This window comes from Bombus bifarius, unplaced genomic scaffold, assembly GCF_011952205.1.
Source record: "Bombus bifarius isolate JDL3187 unplaced genomic scaffold, Bbif_JDL3187 scf7180000009832, whole genome shotgun sequence".
In the NCBI taxonomy this organism is placed as follows: Eukaryota; Metazoa; Arthropoda; class Insecta; order Hymenoptera; family Apidae; genus Bombus; species Bombus bifarius.
Window position 1 is genome coordinate 71,596 of NW_022885363.1, and position 23,192 is coordinate 94,787.

The 23,192-nt window shown below is 34.4% G+C and overlaps 1 protein-coding gene across 2 annotated transcripts in view; it reads right to left on the reverse strand.

Annotated features, from left to right (window-relative positions):
- LOC117215854 (diacylglycerol kinase 1) overlaps positions 1-23,192 on the reverse strand; it is a 153,060-nt gene that overhangs the window by 14,730 nt on the left and 115,138 nt on the right. Inside the window, exons 4-6 of one of the 2 annotated variants that reach the window (XM_033462389.1) lie at positions 8,050-8,181; positions 7,583-7,796; positions 4,592-4,753 (exon numbers count right to left, since the gene is read on the reverse strand). In XM_033462389.1, the coding sequence (XP_033318280.1) occupies positions 4,592-4,753; positions 7,583-7,796; positions 8,050-8,181 (508 nt within the window). The remainder of the gene's footprint in view (positions 1-4,591; positions 4,754-7,582; positions 7,797-8,049; positions 8,182-23,192) is intronic. The other variant, XM_033462390.1, reaches the window with a different exon arrangement.

Here is a 23,192-nt window from a genome sequence, read left to right on the forward strand (position 1 = left end):
TAAATTAATTTGTCCAATGATATTAGATCGACAACATGGGAAAATGTTAATACAAAGAAAAGAAAAATAACCATAAACTTGCAATTTCTGTCTCTAAAGATAAAAGGATGAATCTCGTATATATTCAAGTGTAAGAGTATTCTCATTGTTTACTATTAATGAAACAATACGTTATAATGTAATTAAAATACATAACTGCAATTTGTATATACAATATCGTAATACATTATTTGAACAATAGGTTGTTAAACGTACGTTTTATATTGCACGACGTACATACGTCTTTCAGTCTGTCTATCGTTTGAATGTTTTTCACAAGGAAATGTTTTTCCATAAGATTGCTCTTTTTGATCAAGAAACGAAGGTGACAACGTTTAAACGAGGTAAAACAAGAACACAACGTTTGATGTCGTCGTTGCTTCAACTCTTTTCATGTTTCAAAAATATACCGCCTTTGAGATTTCGTCGTTTCCCTCTTTGCTCAGAACAACTCCACAAACAGTTAATCTTGAATTTTCTCGAATTACTCCGTGACATTTCACAAAGATCAAGCTGTCATTTAAAAATGGATATTTACGCGGTTTCCTGTATCTAGGAAGGCGCAAAGGTTTAGTCTATCTCGTCAAAATCTTGTCAAAGTCAGCTAAATATTTCCTGACGCTCAAGGGCACTAAAGGTCACTCTTTATTGCCATTGCCATTGCCATTGCCATTGCCTGTTCTCTTTTACACACACCGTTTTATCTTCGTAGCTTTCGAACTTTACAGTTATTATATTTACAGAACTCCATTTACCTGAACGAAGATTCAGTTAGTGCTTGATTAACTGGACTCCTGTCGATTGAATTAATGAAGCTCTCTCGATAGAATAATCTGAATAATCTGAAAAATTACAGGTAGCCGATAGAGTTGGTGAACTTTTGTTACGTGGACTTCAGTCTTATTCATAACGATAAATTATGAAATATTAAAATGTGACTACGAATTCAAATAAGCGAAATGATCTAATATATATTGAATACATCCTGTAAAAATGATGACCCTCAACAATAGCATTATTGAGTTGTAGATAAGCAGCAAAAATGTGAGTTAAGTTACTTATTATGGTTTTCGAATTTTCAATAACAATAAAAGTATGTTTAATGCTTTAAGAAGTACATTATCATAGAATTCAGACGATTAATCGATAATTAAAAATAACCCGTTATATTTCCTTCAAGTTTAAACAATTTTTAAACCACTAAAAGAGACGACAGGGTGAAAATGATGCTGAAACTGCAGCAACCTCAATTTTCGAATTTTACATTTTACAGTAGTTGTAAAAAGTGCTTTCACTTACATTTAAGTAATCTAACTGAAATTACAACAAAACTACTTTTAATTATCAATGACATTGAACGAAGATTAATATGAACGCATTAACATCTACTTTTCAAAACGTTTCAAGCAATCTGACTGATAGGGACGATGGCTCGTTTGTAGAGACGCGAATAAAAGCTTCGTAAAACTGAACAGGCTTGCGGGGCTCGTATCTTTCCAATTCCGTTATGATAAGGAACGCACTTGCGATCGAGCTGATGCGCCAAGTTATAATTCAACCGCGTTTACGATCGCGTTACATAGGATCCCCAGGAATAATGCATCGACGTAAAAATCGGTAGGCGTACGGAACGAAACCTCCCCTTATCATATCGAACGTAACGCGTTTCCCTTCCAGCAAAGAAAATTCCACTCCATTCTCGGAACACATGAATTTTTCCAGCGTGCAAAGGGTGTTCTCGTGTCGCTGTTTCGCTTTCTACGGTTATCCACAGGCTCGCGGATCGTATTTTTTGTCGGTCTTGGAGATACATAACTTTCTTGGGCCACCGACTATCTCATCAGTATGAAAATTAGCCCCGAATATCCGGCTTCTTAAATTGAAATCCCACTTTGGAAGTCGAGTGGTAATAACGCGCTGTTCCACCGGAGCTGTCACGAAATTTATCGTCGGCTGGTCCAGAATACTGGTTTTAATGGAACGTTCGAACTATTATTCTGCAGCTGGAGAGCAGATCTTCCGAGTTTGTATGTAGGTCGTGATGAGATTGTCGCTGATCGCTTGTCTTTTACTGGCAAAATATTTTTCATCCACGCTTTTACCGATGTAAAACATTACTGTCGTGTCTCATTATACCGCTAATGAAATTTCAATAATACAGGGTGGTTGGTAACTGCTGGTACAAGCGGAAAGGGGGTGATTCTACGCGAAAAAAGAAGTCGAAAATATAGAATAACAATTTTTCGTTTGAGACTTTGTTTTCGAGAAAACCGACTTTGAATTTTCGCTGGGTACGCGTGCGGTAGGTTACAACGGATCTCACTGTAGATCGTTGTCTCGATGAAATAATATAGAATAGAAAATATAGAAAATATAGAATAAAAATTTAAAAAAATTTTTTTTTTAATTTTTCCATCGAGGCAACGATCTACAGTGAGATCCGTTATAACGAGACGCGATAAACTGCACGCGTACCGAGCGAAAATTCAAAGTCGATTTTCTCGAAAACAAAGCTTCAAACGAAAAATTGTTATTCTATATTTTCGACTTCTTTTTTCGCCTAGAATCGCCCTTTTTCCGCTTGTACCACCAGTTACCAACCACCCTGTATAACATATAAATACAATAGGAACATAAAAGTTTTCTATGGTAAGTGTCTAAATAGCTTCGTGAAGTACCTAGTATACCTAGATTTTTATGATGTCTGACTAGTGTGTGTCATCTTTTTATTACGTTATAAATCTGAACTATTTCTTAGATCTTTCTACTTTTTCCCCTTTTTGTACGTAGCTTCCTTGAAAATTCTATTCACGAAGTCTTAACATTAGAATTATTGATAGCTAAATGAATAGGATTTGGAACTTGCGCCAAAAATGTGTAGGATAACATACGAAGATCACATCGCATAAATTTGTTGATTTTCTGATTTTAATGTTATCTTAGGATTAACCAGGAGGATTGTAATATGGCATAATTGAAAATGGAAATAACCTGTTGAATCAGGAGATGTAGACCTTTTAAAAATGGTTGGTAAGCCGATAACGTCTTACGGAAACCAAAGGAGTTGTTATCAAGACGTTCTAAGTTATTCAAATTTCAAGAAAATGGATCAAATCTATATTTTTATAAAAAATTACTGCGTAAAATTCGTAAAATTCTAATAACGATATTTAAAAGCTCCGCTTTCCTTTGACAATGACATCACGTTGATACGGAAGAACATACGACCAGTTAGCTTCCATTGAAAATAATTTTTGGCAACATATGACCGGACATGCGTCGACAGCTTTTGCGCTGCGTTATAATTGTGACGCAGAGACTAATCGATTAAGACATCATCGAGCTACCATGGACGCGCCATTAAGTACTACACATTCTTACAAGTTTTACGGTGTCGGGCAGTTCGCCTTTATGGCATCGATTTGTTTGCCAATCTATATGTCACGACTCATCGTAAAGAATCTTACGATGATCATAGAGGAAAAGAGACAGAATTACGTTACGATCATCCTGTGATGCCATCGTCGTTTAACTCGAGATGGCCTATAGTCGCAGAATTATTCTTCGTTCTACTTCGAACCGGACGTTTATCGGCGTTGTACCATTATGTTCCTCGAAACAGAATCCCTGTGCATTCCATTTGAAATGCGACCAAAAGCTATAACTTCCTGTTCGAGTTAAACAGAACGACTGATGTATTTCCCTTGCACGTAAATTTTAATATCGTCGTCCTGCTCGAACGCAAGTTTTATATCCATTGCCAGATGTTCTTGAACTTTAATACCATTTTTAGGATTCATAATGTTATCCAGCTGACCCATTTACACGAATAATCGAATGTTAAGCAGTTCGCAATGTTATGGCTGCTTCTCATCAATAAATTGCGGATGTTTATGCAAATTCGTAATTTTATACGTAAGCAAAGAAATGGAATCTGAGCAAATATTATGTACACGTCTTTTTGTTCAAACTTGAACTTTTCAATTTCCTACAAATGCACAAATATCCGCAGTTTACGTATTAATTTGGATGTTGTTAGCTGTCGTTCTTCCTACATTTTTGCGCTTCTCATATTATAATGAAATTCTAAATGTGTTGGGGCTGACTGAGATAGGACAGGCAGAGTTAGAAGAAGCTTGCTGAAAAATAGTAATTTCGATCGAAAGAAACTAGTATACAGGAACGTTTAACGCGAAAGAATTAGTATGCCAATAATAAATTAATAGACTATGAATATGCAGATTTTTACAAAATTTACTTTAGACATTTTTCTATGTCACACTCAAATATCCCACAAATGCACAAAACCCGTGATCTACCAATAAAACTAATTAATTAAAATAATCTTCTATGTTTTCGTAAAACAAGCACCTAAATAAGTTTTTTCGATTCAACGGCGACACCGTCGGGGAAAAAAAGAGCAAGAAAAGGGAGGAAAGAAAAGAGAGCAAGCGGGCCATCAAATCACCGTAATCCCGTTGAAAAGCAATGGAATGCCGAAGAGGAGCGTGCAAATTGGTCCACATCGTCGTTAACATCCAACTTCACCTACCTTCCAATTTCCCGTTGTTGACGAGCAACGAATTGTTCGACTTCCTGGACGAATTTCGCGACATTTGGCTGTGACTTGGGCTGCTGTCGGTGCTCTTCTTCTCAATCACATCGTGACAGCTGTACGAGGTGTGCTGTATCGTCAATATAGGATGGACGCTTCCTTGAAGCCCCCAAACGGATGAAACACAAGAGAGGATATTGCCAAGTGAGTGGTCGAATGACCGAACGAATGATGGAGCTTTCTGATTTATCGTGGCTCCGATTCTCCATTTACTATACTGGCAAAGCAACGCCTAATGGATGTTCGTGGGGGTACATTGCGTTTCTGACCGCTTTTGTCTCCGATTTCGATCAATCAGATGCACAAACACGGATAAATCGACACCGATCATTTAATGTGCGCGCGTTGAATTTCCCGTAACAGCCGACATTTGCCCGACAGAAGGACAGAGTTACTGATATTGTCAATAATGCCACGTTAAATATTCTTCCATTTGCGTTTGCAATTATACCAGTCATTAACGAGACTTTCGATTTTCAATAGTACGGTTGCCGGGCATTTCGATGGAAACGATAATTAGAGGAGCAAGTTTTGGCTTAGTTAATTCGATCATCCCTCGATTGGATAAAATTGTCTTCGTTTGTGGCGTTGGTCCACCGAAGGAGAACTAGAGAAACAAGAGAAAAGTCCTTTTCCTTGGCAACCCACTCTTATACCTTCTGTCACGTTATCTTGCAAATAGTTAGGACTTTTTCATACATCTTTTAAATGAAAATAAATATTTCTATCGTTTTGTCATAAATGTCTGGTTACTATTGCCCTCTGGAATTTGCTATTATTCTCATAACAAATTTCATTGCTTTAAAATAATAAAACCTCGTTACTCATGAGATTCTCTAAATTTATGTATAGAATAATTACAAGTAACGATACGATAATAAATCTCCTTTTCTACGCTTTCATGCAAAGCAACCGATGAAAGAAGATCAACCAGAAATTTCATTTTTCAGCATTCTTTGTGCACGATGTCGCGCGCGGATAAAGTCAGACTAATGATTTCCTTCTTCTCGCAGTTCCCACCTTATCTTCCTCTGTTTACAAGCAAATTTCACAAAGAAAGTTTTGTCAATGACTAAGAAATGTATTGTAATGCGAATGACTGGACAAATAAAATCATTCCTTTTAAATGTCTCCTTCTCTTTCGTTTATTTTACGACGCTAGTGCCTCGATTATTTGCTAATGCGACTAAACAGTGAAATGCTCTTTCACTTAGATTGCTGTTGCGAAAGAAAATCGACATCCTGGACGATTTCGCGGCGAGATTAAATCATCAAATGAAACCAGTAATCATTCACGGTGACCCACTTTGTACGATCGATCGATTTTTTCCGTGTCATAACTTTGAAACTCGCGATTATGCATAGTACTAGCCGGTGACAATGTCAGAAACGTTTGGCCGCGCAATGTATCATTCGGTATTAGAGTGTGCGTGAACCGAATAAGGATAATTGGCGGTTCCTTTGCCAGTATCGTTCTTCGAGATGTTTGTCAATGTGTTAAATGGTAAAACGGTGAAATTGCGCTTTATTTATTACATTATCGAAAATATGACGAAGTACTTGTGTATTTAATTATGGTAATAAATTAAGCTTATCCATATGAGATGTCGTTTCACGAAAGTTTGAATTTAACGAGCCCATAAGAAAGATATGAAACTCTTGTTATTGGCCTCCTCAAGCGATTAAAATATTCGTATAATCTTTTTTATATGAAATTAAATTTAGAAAAAGTGTCGTGTTTGTACACTACGTTTGTACGTAAAAGGTGAAGTAAAAATTACAAATCTTATCTATTCCATTTGGAAACTATTTTAATGCGATATTTATAAACATATTATTATATTATCATATGATAATATTTTAAATCACTTAAAAGCAAGCTGTAGATAAGGAAACTGTTCTACGTAATAACTATCTTTTATGAAATGAGCTCTATTCCAAGAATTTATTAATTCTACCGACAATTCATACAAATTTACGATAATGAAATTGTCGAGTTATATAGAAATTATTTTGATCAAGTATAAAATATTTTAAAGAAATTAGTTACGAGTGCAGTAAAAGTTTCATTTGACAAGATGACAATTCACATGCGCTAACTGGATACCCTAAGTTAACATTTTCTTAAAGTTGTGATTTTATAATTGTCTACAGTGCAATTATAACAGAGTCACGTATCAAAAGCATCTATTGTCTAATCCTCTTGTATCCCGCGAGGAACAGCTAGTTAATGCAAACATTTCAGTCGGTTTCTCTCCGAGTTAGAGGAAGTTAATGTTGCATAATGTCCCTGTAAACGCGCACTGGTGAAAGATGATTCAGCGCGTTTACGTGCACGTATATTGCGTTTACACTGTAAATACCTTTATCAGGGACCTAAATTTATCATCGAAGGACATTCTAAATAGACCTTTCCTTCGTCAACGTTTCAAGGATTAAAAGGCTGCGAGTAATTAGAAGCGATAATAGCTTTCTCTCTCTTTATAAGATTTGAAAACAGCTACATGTATTCAGTTTGTTTAACAATATTGGATTAAACATTACATAAGAAGAGATTCTATTTTAAATAATTCTTCAGTGATTGGGCAAGTTGGATCATTATCACGAGCGTTAAACATTATATTTTATAACAATAAAGTACAGAATCGAACGAGGAGGCCTTTCATCTCTGTGTAATAACTGGACTGCAGATTTATGCAAATTGATATTTTTCGTGTTTTTATATTCTTTTGTTTGCGCAACTTTAAATTTCATAAAAAGTAAAATGTAATACCAATAATAATTAAATTTATTTGAAAAATAATTTGAATTTTTTTACAATTTTATTTCAGTCGTAGAGTTTGATAGAACAATACAGAAATTGGTATCTTAGAAAATAGCGAATGTCGAATATCTGTGTGACTCAGTTAAAGATGAAATGTTAATTACCTGTGCGTGCTCTGGTGGAGGCTTCGCTTTCCGTTCTATGGTGCCCTAATGCTTGCAACTTCTCCGTGAGACCATGAATTTTGTCGGCCAAGGAAGAACTATGTCCTTCCGACGACGTTCCACCAGGTAAACCGGTGTTGTTCACGTTGCTGCTGGACGTTGTGTGAGACGTAATGGCAGCACAGGCGGTTGTCGACGATAGCACAGCCATTTCCTGATGCAGAATTTATTATCCTTGATAGTTTAGACGAACATATGATATTTTTATTTCTGATCAAATTTTAACGATTTAATTGACAAATTATTATGAAAAATTTAACGAAACTTCGAATAGTATAACAGGTTGGATATCGATATTATAATTTCTCCAACACTATTTTCATCTCCTTCCCTTTCAATGGCTATTGTAAGGTCACCCCTTTAAAAGAAGGAAAGGATTTTTTAGAAATTAAATAGAAAAATCTTACTTTGAAAGCTTTTCCATCGACTCGAGGCACCTTCTTAACGAACGATAAAAAAAGATGTCGTGAAAGTTCATCGGGGGTTGACACTTCGAGATAGGTGTCCAAAAATTTACGAAATCCCTCGTAATCGATGTCCTGAAACGAGAAGATTCATTCTCAATAATATGTTAATAATATTTATTTACAAAATTTCAGCATAAAAATAAATTTATCCCAATTCGCGTTGTAATTTCCTACATAAAAATGAATGACAGTAACTTTAGTTATTATAATTTCTTCATCTCGAACTAACGTTTCCCTTAATCGGGGAAGCGATCAAGGCGTAGCTCATCCACTGATAAATGCGACGTAAGTAGATTATTTATGCAAACCTGGCAACTGCGAACCGTTTATTGCTCAACCTGATCGATAGTACTTAATTTAATTAATTATCATCCCTGGAGTCTGTTCTCGAAACAGATTACGCCTAGGTTTATCACTTAAACATTATGTTGATATAGCAAATCCCAATTGTACTAGCAAATCTCCATTGAATATCGTCATAGATCATCGTCGCTTTGTCACTGATATATTAAACCGTCACGCGAACATCGCAACAGCTCATTTTCATTGACATTTAATGTCGTTTGAAAGTTACAAATATCATCGACATGTGTCATTGACGCTCAAAGTCTTTTCAAATTCACGGAGATCATTCATTAATGGGATTAACGTTCAAAGCTATTTGAAGATTGTGCAGAGTCATGAAAGTCGTGTGATTGAAGTTCAAAGTCGTCTAAAGATGACGAGATCATTCGAGTTATACTCTTCAATGATAATTACTATGTGAACAGTAAACGAAACATAAAAATGTTAAAATAATATGAGGGTTTTTACAAATGTGAAATATACTCATTTAAAATAATAAGCAAGATATAAATTCCACAAGTCATTATATTATATTGTTCGCAAAGCGTATTTTGTAATTTTGACAATACTCGCAACAATACTTGCCAATCAGTATTTGTATTAGGTTGTCCGAAAAGTTTCTTTCGTTTCATAAGGTGACAATAGACGAACAACAATTTCCCTTTTATATTATTTTATTGAATTAGATATGATCCATTTCCTTCTATTTCTATTATTATGTTCGTGCATAATTCAATAAACTAATATAAAACGAAGAACATTGTGTGCGTCTATTATTTCCTTATAAAACGAAAGAAACTTTCCGGACGACCTAATATCTACCACGAACGTTCTCTACTCGATCTTTCCTAATCAAGCAATTTAATGATGTCCAGAATCTCCCCAGCATACATATTAACTCGATAACAGCAACGGCCATCTTGTAATCAGCGATGCTGAATAGTTTGCTCGGAACTGGTCGATCTGGATCAACTGCTATTATACATGGATTATGCGGCGATCTAAATCCTGTTAACGCGTAAGCTTTGTGCACACAAAGATGGTAGTACGGCGTTCGCGGGTGAAAATGAAATTCTGTCGCGCTTCGAATCACCATACGAGAAACTGCAGGATCACATGAATGGCTTTTGATCCATCGAATATAGGCAGTTTTTCGAATAGATTAAAATCATATTGGCGATTGCGCGTTGGTAATACGGCCGTTCCTAGTGAAAGATTTCGGGACAAAAAGGATAGTCGCCCGATAGGGACGAAATGAAATTTTACCAGAGCTCGGATAAAAGTCATTCGAGCACCTGTATAATGAAATAATTGCTTTAATTGGTTCGATATTTCTCTCGTCTGTTGACATACCTGTTGATCAAGACTACGGGTATAATATTGCACAAGAATAAATTGCTTAAATAGAGAAAAATGCTTTCAAGCGAAAAAATGTAGTAGATTCGTGTAAAAGATTCGTTGCAATAAAATTAATTATATCTTATGTATTACGATATTATACAGGGTGGTTGGTAACTGGTGGTACAAGCGGAAAGGGGGTGATTCTAGGCGAAAAAAGAAGTCGAAAATATAGAATAACAATTTTTCGTTCGAGGCTTTGTTTTCGAGAAAATCGACTTTGAATTATCGCTCGGTACGCGTGAACTTCACGTCTCGTTATAACGGATCTCACTGTAGATAGTTGTCTCGATTGAAAAATTAAAAAAAGAAATTAAAAAAAATTTTTATTCTACATTTTCTATATTTTCTATTCTATATTATTCCATCGAGACAATGATCTACAGTGAGATCCGTTATAACGAGACGCGATAAAGTGGACGCGTACCGAGCGAAAATTCAAAGTCGATTTTCTCGAAAACAAAGCCTCAAACGAAAAATTGTTATTCTATATTTTCGACTTCTTTTTTCGCGTAGAACCACCCTGTATATTTGTTACGAATAAATAATATGTGCGTTAGGAAATTTCTTTGGCGTGGATATTTTTTAATATGAATTGTTAAATATTCCATTATTTTGATGCTCTCCCTTGCTACTAATTAATTCACTTTTCGCTCGTAAAATTTAGTTTCGTAACCCGTACATAGGCTGATATTTTAACATAATCGATAATTGCAGATGCCTTTTAGAGCATGTTCGCACGAAATTAATTAGCATTCATTAGTTGTCGCTTATGAATATCAGTTATAACCATCCAGGTTGTTTATTACAATTAGTACTTGACGAAGGATCTCGAATAATGCGTTTGTGATATCACAGATGATTAATTATTGCGGCTTGTTCCTAGACTCTTCCTTCGTTATTAGAATGCTCATTATACATACTATTACTTTAACGACTTATCTCGTTCTCCATTTATTGCTCAATAAATATTTCTATGATTACTTTTTATACACTGCTGAGAATTGTGGAACTTAATAAATGTATACGAACACAGATTACACTTACAATTGATATCAAAACAGTTTCAGATTTATTTAATGTGTGATTTACAAGATATTTGTCGATACAAATTTGCACGCGTCTCACCATTTTCTTCACCACACTACCAACGCAACAGTTGCATTCTTCTGCTTAGGTGAATTAATTAATAACAGAGGAGAGCATCAAAATAATGGAATGTTTAACAATTCAAATTAAAAAATATTCAGACCAAAGAAATTTCCTAACGCATATATTATTTATTCGTAACAAATATAGAATATCGTAATACATGTTTGCACGCATATACTCCAACACACTCATACTCGTATACGTGTATCACTACTACGGGGCTAATCTAGTGTAGCACACAAAATTACACATATCTCAATACACACACACACATGTTTAAATTTCGGGGCATAATAGGTTTTTACATTTTCAAGTTTTATATTAAAATTCTTTTCAGTCTCAAAGCAACATTAAAATAAAAAAGTTAACAAAAAATTACCTATCATTTTTTGCCAAATGATCTTCATTTAAAAATGCAATAAATTCAACAATAGACCGATATGTTTAGCTCGCAGACTGACATTCAACAAATTCTACCATCTACGGTAGACTGTACATTTTCGAAACAAAACATCCTCTGTACAGAACTTCAATGAAGCTATTTATTCGTCAGCATGTTAAGCAGTCTATTCATTCGGCACAACCGGCATTTGTAACTTCGCATCAGAATTCAGGACGGCCGGTCGCCGAAGTCACCGACATCTTCTAATTGCTTGGCCAAGTTAATGAGGAAACAAGTCTGCTAGGAGCCGCTGACGACCAACCCAGTTTCGTATTTTATTTGAACAGATCCGTTCGAGAGCGATATTTATCGATGTTCCCTTGCCCAGGACGGAGGGCGTTGCCTTTTGCCATTCTTTTTCTCTCCTTTCCTTTGCTCTCTTTCTTTTTCTTTCTTACCTCCTGTTCGTTTCACGTTGAACTGAAGCGCCACGGACGATAAAGCTTTTCGATGGATCACAGTTGCAAAACGAAAGGGCACAGTTACTTGGCCGCGAGCGACCGATAACGCAACACGTTCGTTCCCAAATAAGGGATCGCCTCGAGAGAAGAAAAAAGAAAGCAATTTCGATGTTACTGTTCCGTAAATGAAGTCGAAACGACGTGTACACGTGTCACTGTTTTGGGGAGGAAGGAAAATGCTGCATAAAGGCGCCCTATATTGTAAAATATTATTTCGAAATTGTGATTCACAGTCTGAGATTCGAGAGTTTCATCTTTTTACGCTTTGTATTGCTTTATAACGCAGAGAGTTGACATGAAAGCGACTGGTTATTTCGTAGAGATATATTTTTAGAGTAATCAATATAACAATACAAAAGAATATGAAACATTCTAATCTTAAAAATCTTTCCTTCATTTTCCTTTATTTTATTCGTCCACTAAGTGAAACAGATTTAAAATAGTTCGTCATCGTCGTGAGAATCAATCGAAATGATGCTGGCCAGGCGAATGCTCGAATTTACTACTTAACAGGCAAAACGAGATCGTTCGCTGCAGTTGTATTCTGCCTAGAGTTTCTACGATATTTACAAAGCGACAACATTGCGAATGTTGTTGATTTTACGAACATTCTTCAAGCGAAACAACTGATTCAAACTCGTCCTAACTTCGACTAACAATTGCGCTCGGTGGTTTACGACTTACCCGCCAGTTAATTAAGGCAAGTGATGCATATACGACATCTTCCTTAAAAGACTCGTACAACTTTAACGATTCAATATAATTTTCAAGAAAAACTCCAAGAGGTTGTTTGTTCAATAGCTTCGAATCTAGTAGCGGTTACATGTTCCTGTGAATCATTTAAAGCTCGAATGGCAGGTAAAATGCTTGTTACGATATCGTACGATGTAAAAAAGTTGTATATAGGACTTGATTTCATTGGTCTTGTAAAAAGAAGCTTTTATGGCAACCTTCGTGTCGAGGTGTGTTTAACGAACGAAGAGGAAAGAATATTTCAAAATGATGTTATAGAGTAGAACATGAAATATTTTATAAAATCTTCTATTAAGTTTTCATGAAATTATTACTTATGAGTTCTAATTACATCGTGATAGCTAAAAACTTATGTTATAAAGACACGTATCACCTAAAAAACTATTTTCGATATTCCCTTTAACCCATCAAACACGATATTAACCATAAAATCAATACAAAAGATTCCAATGCAAACATATCCGGTGCAAAACTTCCAATTCCAAAGTTCAACAACAGAATTCTCTGTGCGAAGTTCCATCAAGGCAATTACTCTAAGAAAGCAAAATATTGTTCCGAAGGATCAGCACGGGTTATCTAGAAATTCTATTTCACGCCAATCAACGATCCAACCTAAATTCCTAATTCCTAACTTTATCCAATCTCATTATCCCATCGAAGAAAAACAGACAGAAGGAAAGAAATAAAATAGAGCACTCAGAAACTAAGAAGAATTCGTAGAAATGAAAACGATACGAAAGGTGTTGAAAGCAATCGAAATACTTTAGAAATTTTACTTGAGAGAAAGATGGGACGATCGTGAACAATAGCAGAGCGATTCCTTCAGCGATCACAAATCGAGCGTAGTCATGGATTATGCTAGGATATACGATCGTATGAATGTCCCGGAAACTGGTTCACGCTCGTTGGTCGCAGGAATATCCGCATGAATGAGACAGGACACGACCATTAAGCTTTGGGAAGAGACAGTCTGTAGAACTCGTGAAGGGCGAGACGTCGTACAGGGGGTGAGTTTGAAGAAAGATAGAAACGAGGTTGTTCTCAATGGTCACGTAAGGGGGTGCTGGTGACGTCAGTGGGCCGATGACATCATCCTGAGGTCGTCATAACCTCGATAAGGCTGCCGGGTATATAGGTCAAAGAGAGAAGAAAAGGATATGGCATTTGGATTCGTAGGAAGAGGGAGCGCGGGATATTTTCAAATGTCACGTAGGCTATCGTAAAATTGACTCATTGCCCCGTTAATACGTAGCATGGAATCAGGAAAAATGGCAACCAGGATCACGGTACCTTCTGTGAAAGCCAATTTTACGACGAGCTATAGGTGGTAAATTATGAAAGATGGTTGAGGTTTTGTTATGGAGAATTGTAAATTCTAACGTCGAGTATAACTGGAGAAATATTTTTGTTACGGTAATTTTAAACACAGATAATTGAACAAAATTTAGGAGTCGATCAGGAAAGAAATTAGCTCCATTGAGAAAATCTATTTGTTTACTGAATTTGGGTTTGAACGATGAGAAATTTGGAAAATAGTATAACTTAGAGAAAGAAAGCAAACGTACAGTATTGTGGAAAAATATTACATTCAATTTCAAGATGCGTTTATTTGATTATTGAAGTATTTTTAAAAAATCTATGGAATCATGAAAATGATAAATAAGTGTAGTAAAGAGAAAAGCTTACGAATCTATTTCTATGTAATAGTACGTCATTATGAGATGAGATTATCCTTTGAAACTTTTGCATACAACTATATGTATAAAGGGTGTATCGAGAGTTCTGGAAGTGACGTGAAAAGATTGTTAAAGTCTCTTGAATCTGTATTCATACTGAATCGCGTACTAATCTATTTTACTTACCATATATTCATAATTTATCTATTCGTATCAACACTAACAAACTATAATATAATATCTATCACTCACATATTTCGTAATATCTATCGAAATCCTTTAATTCGCGCATCTCTTGATGCTTTAGTTTCCAACGCATCGTTTGCAAAAACGAAAAGTTCAGATAATAATTACGCATCGATGTTACACCACGGTAAGCGGAAATTCGTTAAACCGAAATAGGCGAAAACGTTGAAACTGTAACGCAGTTTTAAAAGCAGTCGATTATCTGTTTAAATATTCTAATTAACTAGCAGTAAGCGGTTCGTTAATCCGAATCCTTTAATTCTACCGCATAGCTAGAGAAGGAATTTTCATTCACCAAGCGCGCGTTACGAATCGTGGTTAAAACTAACTCAGCACGTGTTTACACGTATTATATGGGCACCACACAGGGTTTGATCATTTGATAGGGGGGTGGAGCACAGTGTCAACAATTGAGGAGCCAAGAATAGCTCGATCGTCCATGTACTTGGTCTATAAGGAGACCTTAAAGGTTGCCTGCTACGAAGGTGGGTTGGTTTCAATTAAACCTCTTATGGAGAGAATCCACACCTTGCTCAAACATAATAAGCTTTTCACCCCTATGAGTCTGGGTGAAGTTCTATAATGATATATACTACTCGTTTTCCTCGTTATAAGGAGCATCCTTTATGCTCTGATTAAAAGAATTTTCATACCCCGTTGCTGCACCAATTGTGACTGATCAGTTAATTGCGTGGTGAAAACTGGCAACAGTACAGACTCTATTGGAAATTGCGGAATTTCAACTTCTTGTTGCCTATTAACTGGATTTTATTACTACGATATGGTATAAAGTGAACCATGAAAGTAATTGAATACTTACTATAGAAAACTTTTATGTACATATCGTATGTGTTATATAAAACATTTTGAAGTTTCGTTAACGCTATTACGAGACACAGAGTATTATCGTTATATAGGTAAGATACGAAACCAATTGGAAAATGTATGTAGCAGATACACGATATTTATTGCAAACATATACAGGGTGGTTGGTAACTGGTGGTACAAGCTGAAAGGGGGCGATTCTACGCGAAAAAACAAGTCGAAAATATAGAATAAAAATTTTTCGTTTGAGGCTTTGTTTTCGAGAAAATCGACTTTGAATTTTCGCTCGGTACGCTTGCACTTTATCGCGTCTCGTTATAACGGATCTCATTGTAGATCGTTGTCTCGATAGAATAATATAGAATAGAAAATATAGAAAATATAGGATAAAAATTCTTTTCTTAATTTTTTTTTTAATTTTTCCATCGAGACAACGATCTACTGAAATCCGTTATAACGTACCGCACGCGTACCGAGCGAAAATTCAAAGTCGATTTTCTCGAAAACAAAGCCTCAAACGAAAAATTTTCATTCCTTATTTTCGACTTCTTTTTTCGCGTAGAATCACCCCCTTTCCGCTTGTACCACCAGTTACCAACCACCCTGTATTTAAAATTATTATAAAGCACGAATGGTCAGATATAATAAGCGCTAAAGATGGTCCCACTGAATACTGAGACTTGTTAATATAATTGATCGTTTAAATCGTTTTTTCATCTCCACGAAATATATACTTCCACCAAATATTTTTTAATTTCTATGTACATTTGCAGATTTATCTTAAACTTTGTAAATGTGATAATTGTAAATGTGAAAAATGTGTCGTGTAAGGCTAATAATATATTCATAAAATGTTTCTACAGGTGTTCGAATATTTTATTACACGTAACGAATATTCCTTTAATGACAAAATAGGAATTTTTTTTAGTTACTAATAACCATTATCAACAGTGACAATATTTTTTTGTTACCAATAATGACAGCGAAGATTTTTGTTTCATTAGAATTTTGCCTATCAGCGAATAATCTGTTAATGCAACGAAATTCGAAACTGGTGGATCTTTTTACCTAAAAAGTAGTTGTGAGAAAATAGTTTCTAGAACATCGTAAAGCTTTTCAAGTTTAAATAATAGTAACAGCAAGAAACAAATTGCGTTAGTTCAATAAGTGAAACAACTGAAGCGGGAACTCTTTATCGCGTTTGCATTGCAATTGTTCTACCTCTGGACGTGATACTGAAGAGCGCGTACATCGATCGGCGAGATAACGCAAAGAATGAATCAAATGGAACGATGAGAAAGTTACGTATCAGCATTGTGACTTATTCAGTTTGAAACGGAGAAGAATATCTCCGAGATAACGGTTGTATTTCATTTCTAGTTTTGAATATAAAATATACAACGACGAAGAAAAGCAACGGCGGAGACCAGCTTTCCTTACAAAATCCTCTATGTACTTTACGGCGTTGAAACTTATATACATCCATGATATTGATCTTGGCTCTTCAAATAGTTATATGGAATCGTTACTTTGGATAAATTTTAGAAATAATCGAAATTTTGATTCTGGTTACGATTAATTGCTTCTGAAATTATCATCTTTTTAATCTACATAACTCTATATCATATTGGTTAAAGAATCGAAGAGTTATGAAATGGATCTATGTACCCATTTTACAATGACTAAAGTTTGAAGTTTCATTGAAAACTGTCCATTATGTATATTTTATTATCCATCTTTGTTAGAATTTATAATTGTGTATTGGTTTAATTAGGTTTATTAAGTTAAGGTTAAGTAACAGATTTATACAAAATTTTACATGAAAATTTAGTCTACCCATACTTGTATATCTTATAACACATACACATATGTGCGCCCCCATATATGCCTTATAACGTAAAGTACTAAATAATGTAAAATTTATTAGAGTTTTCCAATAAATGTAAAGCGTAGGTGTCCTAATACTTCGCCAGTGTACATCGTCGAAAGTAGAATTCTTCGCAACTTGGATCGACCTTGTTTCCACGAGCACATCTTTTATCTGGCTGTATGAACCAGTCAGTTGTTCGAGCTCGACGAGATTTATGCTCCTCGTGCTTCTCTTTAAGAAACTTCCAAGTTTCATTGGTAGCCCTCACACAACCGCTTTTGGGTCATTGTCTCGATAGGGCGTCGCTTCTAAGGGTTACCATAAGTGAATCGCGTGTTCGTTAAACGACGACAAAATGGAAGCTACTAGGATCGAACTTATCCTCCGTGTTAGAAAAGTTTCTTCTCTCTCTCTCTCTCTCTCTCTCTCTTTCTCTCTCTCCTTCGGATGCTTTCATAAAGTCTCTCCTCGCTCGAGCGGAAAATATTTGTTATTTTCGAGAAGTTCTCTCACGAGTTCGCGGAACTTTCGATGAAAGTTTCAAGAGCGGTACCGTTGTGGAATTCGTGAATAAAATATTGGAAGGGAAATTACGGGTTGTATGATTTTCCAGGGAAATTGATACGGTTAAGCTGTTCGTTCAGCCAACATCAGAGGCATCGATTTCGTCGGTAACGTTATATAAAGTCGTTCGAGTGTTCGTAGAAGGCGAGTAAGCATCCCTGGATACTTTTTAAGCCAATAGCCGGTGGATTACGGTGGAAGTAGCTCTCCCGAGTAGAGTGGTTCGAAATGGAGGCGGAGGAACCTGAATTTCCCGCCTTCGGATTCAATATTGTCACGAGTCGTGCTCGAGAAAGAGCTGGAAATGGAGAATAGTACCATCGATGTGCTCTCCAGTTCTCTGGACAGCTATTAAATTTTCGAACTGGATCGTCTTCGAAATTACACGCGTGGAATAAGAATGAATCGCGTTCCTTGGCGCGTGAATATCCATTTAACCTGACAACTTTATGTTGAGGAAATGTAACACGATCTGTAAACACTGCAGTCGATTTTTCAAAAATTTCAATCCTCTATGTATATTATTATTTATAAATATTTGAACACTTCATACTGTTGCAAACATATAAAATACAGATAAGATGGGATTCTTTGAACTAATTTCGGCCTCTTAAGCATTCTGACATTATCTTAAGCAGCCATATATAGTTAGTAGATATCGATGAAAATAATAGTTTTATTAATCAGTATAAATAAGAAGGCGGATGAAAATTGGTTTTGCGGAGATGCCTGAGTTAAGTAAATTTAAATGTGCCTATTCAATGTTTGAAACACGTGTTCCTAGCCACATTTTGAAAGTTCGTATAGATTTTATGTTAGTTTCCCATTATACGTGAACATAGAACTTGAATGATCCGGGTATATTCCTTGTTTTAGTTTAAACTGAGTACAAATTGTGACAAGTGATAAGAATCAACAACAGAGAAACGCTTTTCAATCATAACGTTAAAAATATGACGAAAATATCAACAGTCTGATTAAATTCCACCGGTAGTTATTGAATGCATAAACAATACACAATTTTAATTCCAATTCTTCCCTTACATTTACTGTAGCATCATATTATACAAATATTCCTAATAATTCATATACGAGTGATTTTTGGGCCACGATATTTGGAAAAGGTGTAAAACATTCCTTATGAGAATTTAAGTAGTATAGATAAATATATATGGCTGGACGATTGTCCACAAGGTACAAACGTACTCTATTACTTGATGGGTTCTGGTAGGCCAACATCATAAGCGACTGGCCACGGTTCATTTGTGGAATTTACCACGTGGAATGCCAGGAACGGACGGCTAGTCAATAGTTGGGATTCCAAAGAAGAATTGCAGCAAAAATTGGACGTTTGTACAACATAATACTCCGATAATAATGCTATAATGATAAAAAGAGAAGCTTGTTAGTAACATTAGAGAAAAATGAAACGTCCGAGTTGGAAGTAACATTCATGAGCAGCCTGCAGACAGATTTAATGCTCGCTTCGAGTTTTACGCATCGTAGCTTTTTAAATTCTGATATACAGACTATTCTTAGCCGACCCCTTCTCACCCATTTGTCAGTTTATTTGAACGTTTCTAAACGGGGGGGAAGCAACACTCACAAATGGTATCTATATTTGTTTTAATCAATCTAAAATATGGTTTAGACTGTTTGCCATCTGTCAACGAATCGATCTTCGAATCCACGAATTTTCAACGTTCTCCGTTAGAAACGGAACGAGACTGTTTGATCTCTGGATTTAGTTTTGTGATGAAAAAAAAAAAAACGCTTTTTCGTCGCGGACACGCGAGGTTAAGTCTTTTTCTCCCTGGTTCTTTTCACATCCTCTTCTTCTTTCTTTATTTTCCATTCTCACCTATTTTTCTTCTTCTCTTTCTCCAATTTTTCAAATGTTGAAGGCCAACTTTTCATCTAGTCCTTTAATCCGACGCGATCTAATATTATGTACATTGCATATACGTACATTTTTACTAAAATACTTGCGCCATGACATTGCTCTGTAATATATTTCTTTCACAAATTTGTACTGCTCAGGTAACAATAAAGTTTTATTGTACGGTTCAACTTATACTTTTGAGATATTAAAAATATTTCAAATAATTAAACACTTCCAGAAAATTTAAGTATCATTGTGAATATTATTATGAAATCTAATCTTTCTATATATTTTCTCATTATATGAGTTTGAAATATTTCTAGTAGCGTAAATAGTAAATAGATTGTAGAATAAACATTACCATCAAGTCTAAGTCCTCTACGTTGTTTATCATCACACGAATTAGTGAAACCATCTAGTTATTATGAAATCTAATATTTCTATATTTTTTCTCATTATATGAATTAGAAATATTTCTAGTAGGGTAAATAGTAAATAGCAAATATATTCTACAATAAACATTACCATCAAGTTTAAGTCCTCTACGTTGTTTATCATCACATGAATTAGGAAAATCATTAGTACTTATTGATAGTTATTATGAAATTTAACCTTTCTATATTTTTTCTCATTATATGAATTTGAAATATTTCTAGTAGCGTAAATAGTAAATAGACTGTAGAATAAACATTACCATCAAGTCTAAGTCCTCTACGTTGTTTATCATCACACGAATTAGAAAAACCTTTAGTACTTATTGATAGTTATTATGAAATCTAATCCTTCTATATTTTTTCTCATTATATGAATTAGAAATATTTCTAGTAGTAAATAGTAAATAGCAAATACATTCTACAATAAACATTACCATCAAGTTTAAGTCCTCTACGTTGTTTATCATCACACGAATTAGTGAAACCATTTAGTTATTATAAAATCTAATCTTCCTATATTTTTTCTCATTCTATGAATTAGAAATATTTCTAGTAGTGTAAATAGTAAATAGATTGTAGGATAAACATTACCATCAAGTCTAAGTCCTCTACGTTGTTTATCATCACACGAATTAGTGAAACCATTTAGTTATTATGAAATCTAATCTTCCTATATTTTTTCTCATTCTATGAATTAGAAATATTTCTAGTAGTGTAAATAGTAAATAGATTGTAGGATAAACATTACCATCAAGTCTAAGTCCTCTACGTTGTTTATCATCACACGAATTAGTGAAACCATTTAGTTATTATAAAATCTAATCTTCCTATATTTTTTCTCATTCTATGAATTAGAAATATTTCTAGTAGTGTAAATAGTAAATAGATTGTAGGATAAACATTACCATCAAGTCTAAGTCCTCTACGTTGTTTATCATCACACGAATTAGTGAAATCATTTAGTTATTATGAAATCTAATCCTTCTATATTTTTTCTCATTATATGAATTAGAAATATTTCTAGTAGTAAATAGTAAATAGCAAATACATTCTACAATAAACATTACCATCAAGTTTAAGTCCTCTACGTTGTTTATCATCACACGAATTAGTGAAACCATTAATTATTATGAAATCTAATCTTCCTATATTTTTTCTCATTCTATGAATTAGAAATATTTCTAGTAGTGTAAATAGTAAATAGATTGTAGGATAAACATTACCATCAAGTCTAAGTCCTCTACGTTGTTTATCATCACACGAATTAGTGAAACCATCTAGTTATTATGAAATCTAATATTTCTATATTTTTTCTCATTATATGAATTAGAAATATTTCTAGTAGGGTAAATAGTAAATAGCAAATATATTCTACAATAAACATTACCATCAAGTTTAAGTCCTCTACGTTGTTTATCATCACATGAATTAGGAAAATCATTAGTACTTATTGATAGTTATTATGAAATTTAACCTTTCTATATTTTTTCTCATTATATGAATTTGAAATATTTCTAGTAGCGTAAATAGTAAATAGACTGTAGAATAAACATTACCATCAAGTCTAAGTCCTCTACGTTGTTTATCATCACACGAATTAGAAAAACCTTTAGTACTTATTGATAGTTATTATGAAATCTAATCCTTCTATATTTTTTCTCATTATATGAATTAGAAATATTTCTAGTAGTAAATAGTAAATAGCAAATACATTCTACAATAAACATTACCATCAAGTTTAAGTCCTCTACGTTGTTTATCATCACACGAATTAGTGAAACCATCTTATTGATAGTTATTGTGAAATTTAACTTTTCTATATATTTTCTCATTATATGAATTAGAAATATTTCTAGTAGTATAAATAGTGAATAGATTCTAGAATAAACATTACCATCAAGTTTAAGTCCTCTACATTGTTTATCATCACACGAATTTGTGAAACCATTTAGTTATTATGAAATCTAATCTTCCTATATTTTTTCTCATTCTATGAATTAGAAATATTTCTAGTAGTGTAAATAGTAAATAGATTGTAGGATAAACATTACCATCAAGTCTAAGTCCTCTACGTTGTTTATCATCACACGAATTAGTGAAACCATTAATTATTATGAAATCTAATCTTCCTATATTTTTTCTCATTCTATGAATTAGAAATATTTCTAGTAGTGTAAATAGTAAATAGATTGTAGGATAAACATTACCATCAAGTCTAAGTCCTCTACGTTGTTTATCATCACACGAATTAGTGAAATCATTTAGTTATTATGAAATCTAATCTTCCTATATTTTTTCTCATTCTATGAATTAGAAATATTTCTAGTAGTGTAAATAGTAAATAGCAAATAGATTGCAGAATAAACATTACCATCAAGTCTAAGTCCTCTACGTTGTTTATCATCACACGAATTAGTGAAACCATTAATTATTATGAAATCTAATCTTCCTATATTTTTTCTCATTCTATGAATTAGAAATATTTCTAGTAGTGTAAATAGTAAATAGCAAATAGATTACAGAATAAACATTACCATCAAGTCTAAGTCCTCTACGTTGTTTATCATCACACGAATTAGAAATACCATTAGTACTTATTGATAGTAATAAGAAATAAACTGAAATTGAAGAAATATGGTAGGAAGAATTGAATGCTTCCGATGTTTCTTTCTGTATTGTTTATTGAGGAGGTCAGTGGCACCCTTTCGCGAGTGCGTCACTCGAAAGGGAATAATTGCGTAGGCACACGCGTTAACACCGAGCATGAGAGATAGACGGGTACGTATCATCTAAATATACGGTGGACTGGTTGATGGTCCGAAAATAGCTAGGCTTCTCTGTTTGTTTCTGTCATGACGGCTATATGCTGTAGTACGCACTATTCGACACACGCATTCATCCAGCATCCGGGTTTTCTCACAACATTTTCTCTCATATACGTATTCAACATCTTGGAATACAAGTAACAGAAATATATACGTTTCCTATTCTTCTTCCTTTTTCTATATCTATTCGAAATATTCTACACTGATAAA